General features: G+C 34.2%; 1 protein-coding gene across 1 annotated transcript in view; it reads left to right on the top strand.

The window, feature by feature from the left end:
• Positions 1-1,398: 1,398 nt before the first annotated feature.
• LOC108761510 (zinc finger protein 134-like) overlaps positions 1,399-5,090 on the top strand; it is a 4,108-nt gene continuing 416 nt past the window's right edge. Inside the window, exons 1-4 of the mRNA XM_018508107.1 lie at positions 1,399-1,417; positions 3,748-3,955; positions 4,061-4,301; positions 4,405-4,546. Coding sequence (XP_018363609.1) covers positions 1,399-1,417; positions 3,748-3,955; positions 4,061-4,301; positions 4,405-4,546 — 610 coding nt within the window. The remainder of the gene's footprint in view (positions 1,418-3,747; positions 3,956-4,060; positions 4,302-4,404; positions 4,547-5,090) is intronic.

The raw sequence follows: 5,090 nt of genomic DNA, 5'->3' as shown, positions 1-5,090 counted from the left end.
GATCTTTTAAAGATCATTTGCATTATTTTCCAAGTTTCAGATTCACATCGTATACACATACGTAAAGTCAGTTTGTCATTCAAGAGGCCTTCATAATGATTACATATAATATTACTAAAAAATTATGCAATGTAAGTGAATATTAACGTACAAATATACAGTCTAATATTTAAAGTTATATAATATATTAATATAATTATCGCCGTCCGACCTCGTTCGACGTTAACGACGACGACGCTGATCGACGTGGATCGATGCCGATCGACGCCGACAACGCCAATAGACGCCAATTGACGCCGACCGATGATGACGACGCCGACCGACGTCGACCAACTACGACACCAACAGACGATGACGACGCCGACCGACCACGACGACGCCGAACGACGACGACGACGATGCACAGACCGATGCACAGTGATAAAAAATCCCGAAAAGCTGGTCAAAACCTCAAAAATGAAAATTCTATTTGGGATATTTTAATCATTAGGTTGGCTAGGGGAAAGATGGGCCTGTTCAATAGTAAAAGGGAAATGGGCTTACCGGTTATACCTGCTTTTCTACAATAGTTCAAAGTTAAGGGGATCCTAAAGACGTCTGTATTACCGACTAAACACGTATAATTTTTGTATAACGAATACTCTTTTTCTCTTTCATGGATTCGAAAATCCTTTTCCAGAATTAAAGTATACGCATTAATACGTGTTTGTGAAGTGGAGTCTACGCTGAGAGTCTACGCTAAATCTAAATTAGATTTAGACGCTTCATCGCGACGAATTCGTTGTACGAAAATTGACACGTATGTGTGACTGCGTGTATCATAGCTGCGTGAGATATTACTGTGGTCAAAGACATACAGAATGGACTGCGCGATTCGTATCTAAGTAGTGTATCAAATGTGGTCGACAATAATGAGAGAGAGGGACCGTGGAAGACGGCCAATCTCCCTCTCATTCTCTCTTCCATTACACCATTGAATGGAAAGAGATAGAAATAGCCGTCTGCCACGGTCCCTCTCTCTCATCCCTATCGACCATTTTGACACACGATCGCGCAGTCCATTCTCTACGGCTGCGTTCCACTTAACGCTCGCAACGCTCGCAAGCATCGTTTATCCTTGTTGTTTATCAAATATTAAACAAGGACAAACGATGCTTGCGAGCGTTGCGAGCGTTAAGTGGAATGTAGCCAATGTCTTTGGTATAAAAAGTCATGTGATGTGCGGCGCGCGGCGCGACATCTAGTGATTTCGTCGGAGTTCGAGCTTTGCTGTAGGATCCCCTTAACCTTTGTGAGCAGTCAGTCGTGCACGTGTCGCGCAATAAAAGAGAGAAATAACACTCTTTTGTAAAGTATATATCTTTGGATAGGAGTGTTCGTTTTCTTTTATTGTGCGAAATGGAGGAGATTTCTAGAGGTAAGTACAATATTATATTGTACACAAATATTGTTTAATTAACGTTTGATATAAGAAAATACTATACAGACCAACAGTATTACACAGAAATAAGAGGTTTGTTCGCGTCGCATACTCCAACATGCTTCAACATGTTCCTACCATAGCTCCTCACTCTAACGAGCGCGTTTGAGTGAGTAGGAGCTACAGTTGGAGGAAATAGGAGTATGTTGGTGCATGGGAGTGCACCACATGGGTTTCGACTTTCCACGCGAAGCGACTTTCACCCCCCTCCCCCTCCTGCATAAGGAGCGCACGACTTCTATGATAATTATAAAGTTGTGCACCCCTTAAGTAGGGGAAGAAGTGGGGTGGAAGTTTTCGTTTCGCCTTTGTGATAGATTTCTTAACCTCAATAGTCAACTTTAACGCTTAATATCTCGGTTCGCGGGACAAAGCGACACTTTTTTTTTGCTAGATTCGTTCATTTCGTGCAAAAACGCGTCGAATGAACCTAATTTCATTAAAATCGGTAAGGAAGCCCGTTTCCTTGATAATTACTAAAAAAAGATTGCGAAAATCGAAAGATATATATCGATATATACTTAATGTTACTAAAATTGAGATTTTTTTTAGGAATTTCGGAATGCGTAAAAGAGTCACGAATCATAACTATTTGCTTTATAATGCTGCATATTTAATAATTCACGACTTTTATGTATTTCGCAATTTATTGAAAAACTGTTTTTCAATCTGATTCAGTACAATATAGGTACGTGGTTAAACGCGCTATTAAAATATGGTACCTCCTCCCCGCCGTGCCAAACTCGCTTATCGTGTTCCGCCGCCCCTGCATATATGTACAAAATTTTATAGACAAATATGATAATTAGTTTGTCCATATCATATTGTATCCGCCATTTTGTTTTCTGTAATTTTGATGCTGGATTTGTATTCAGTAACCGCGAAATTCTATGTATGTTAATTTTCATACGGATTAATTTTGAGGTTTTGGCCAGCTTTTCGGCTAAATTTTGATCACTGTGCGACACCGATGACGACGCCGACCGACATAGGATCTTATAAATATTAATATTTTTCGAAACAATGTGGGTAAAATTTCGGAGACTGTAAAGTGTTGATAAGCGTCACTCAGATGCGTATCAACACATTACGGTCCCCGAAATCTTATTCATACTGAATTTGCATATCTTAATTCGTGACTGCACGCACTTTTGGATGCATTAAACATTTATTAGATGTAATTGTTGGATAATTGCGTTGGTAATATATCCATTTTTCACAAATAATTTGTGAATAGATTTTTATAAAGTTTTTGAAGTCTTTTTCTTATATATATATATATATATTGTCCATTGCTTATTGAATTCTCTTTAACCTCTATTTATCAGATTTCCAAACATGAAGTGATTATACGGTTTACTCTTAATATTTTATTTTTACGCTTATTAATCATTTATACAAGATGTTGCTTTTAACCATGAAGACGGTTTCTTATTTATATGCTTCAATTTGTACTTTGATTAAATTACATTTAACTAATTTCACTGTTTTTCAATGTATTATATTTTCAATTTAATATTTTACTTAATATTCTATTTATGTATAAATCAGGAAAAAATAAAAAAGTGTTCATGTATAGAATAAACGTTCCAAATAACATATGGAATATCACTAACGTTAAAATATATCAATTTAGCAATAAAATACACTAAAAGATGATGACTGACTTCTGCAAAGATTTTAGTCCTCTTATCAAAGCGTAAAATTTAGTATACACTAAAACCAATACATGAATCTCTGATAACACTGTATTTAAACTGTTAATGATATTTCGACTGCAATAGACATTGTTATAACAATATATTCCCCTATTATTTTGCAAAAAGTGTTTTAAGCCATTTAATTGGATAAAATAATTACGTTAACGGCAACCTTCTGTGACACAATGTTCTTGATAAAAAAATTTATAAAAATAGTAAAAAGGTATGTTTTTTAACGGTTTTAGGTGAATAAACTTAAAAGTAAACATGTACAAAAAAAATTTAGATCGTGAGAACTATGAAAAGAGTTTAGGGAATATTAGAATAAAATTAATTGAGTAGTACTTCTAAAGAATTTTGTGTGTTGGAATTGAAAAAAATAGAATTTAAATCTAATCAACGACGGATTCCACGTGAACCAACGCATAGTGACACAAGAGAATATATACATCAACAGTACAATAAGATTTATATAGTTCATGATTAATATTTTTAATGTTTTTGATAACTTTTTATTATATCAACAGTTATCTGTTTCATGTTACCATTTTCATATTTGTTTTATAGCAATAATTTTCCTTAATATTAAAGAAGAGTCTTGTACCTCCTCGGAAGCTTTAAGACAAAGTAATAGAGACGTACATACTGAAGATAAACTTCACAGAAACGAAATGTTTAGTAAGACATTTAACCGAAAAAGTGTTTTGCATAAGCATGAAAGAGCTCATACAGGTGAAAAACTATATCAATGCGAGGTTTGTCATAAATCATTTAGGTGAGTACTTGAGTAACAAAAATTAGAAGAATTATTTGATATTACAGCCTCTATGCTTAATTAAATTGGTAACAAATGTTTAATATTGTTACGGTTATTTTTTAGTCGAAAACCGATTCTAGACAGGCACAAGAGGATAGCACATTACAATGAAACACTTTACAAGTGTGCCCAATGTGGGAACTGTTATGCAACAAAACAAAATTTGGATCATCATATAAACAGGAAGCACAACGGTGAAAGACCGTATAAATGTGATAAATGTCCAGCTACATTTGCCCATCGTGGGACCCGTATATATCATACATACAGAACACATTTAGGCGGGAAACCATATCTTTGCGAGGTATGGGCTTTCAAATTATTGTTAGTGATTTTTTCAATTATTTCTCATTTGATTGTTTTCCTCATTTTTATGTTTTTGTACATATAAATATGCTGCATTTTAGGTTTGCGGCAGAACCTTCGCTACCAAAGATAACATACACGTACACAAATTTGTACATAGCGATAAAAAGCAGTATGAATGTATGATGTGTGACAAGAGCTTCTCGCAAAAAAAAATATGCTATTGCACATATGAAAGCTCAGGTTAGTCACGAGAAAATGTTTAAATCCATTAGCAAATTCTCATTTGTCTTCCTATTTGTGTTGTACATTGGCTTGGAGGAAAAGTTCTGCGGTATTTTGTTAGCTAAAAATTATATATACAATATCTTCGTTAAAAATGATCAAAATTTAAATTTGAAAAATAGTTTTAAAGCCTAAAATCTCTACTTTCGAACGGTTACTATATTTTGTCAATTTATGTAAATTTTGTAATTTTTATATATAGAAAGCAAAATGAGCTGAAAGAAAGGGAAATTTTTCTTCTCACTTTGTGGATCTATCACGTGCCAAGAAAAATTGCGAAAATTTTCGATCATCTATATCGTGAAAGTTTGGAATTTTTCTTACAAAATCGTTTTTTAAAAATGTTTTTATTAGTAAAAAGGAGCATTCTGACTTTGATCGCTCATAACTCCATTAAAAATCATCGTACCGCAATTAATAAAACAGATTCTGAAAGCTGGAACGTTGCTCCATCAGGTGGTGTAATTGTCAAATTAAAAAAAAATATAATATATATATATAT

The sequence above is a fragment of the Trachymyrmex cornetzi genome, unplaced genomic scaffold (assembly GCF_001594075.2).
Source record: "Trachymyrmex cornetzi isolate Tcor2-1 unplaced genomic scaffold, Tcor1.1 scaffold25, whole genome shotgun sequence".
NCBI lineage: Eukaryota > Metazoa > Arthropoda > Insecta > Hymenoptera > Formicidae > Trachymyrmex > Trachymyrmex cornetzi.
The sequence above is the reverse complement of the archived record's forward strand: the minus strand, read 5'-3'. Positions and strand labels throughout refer to the sequence as shown.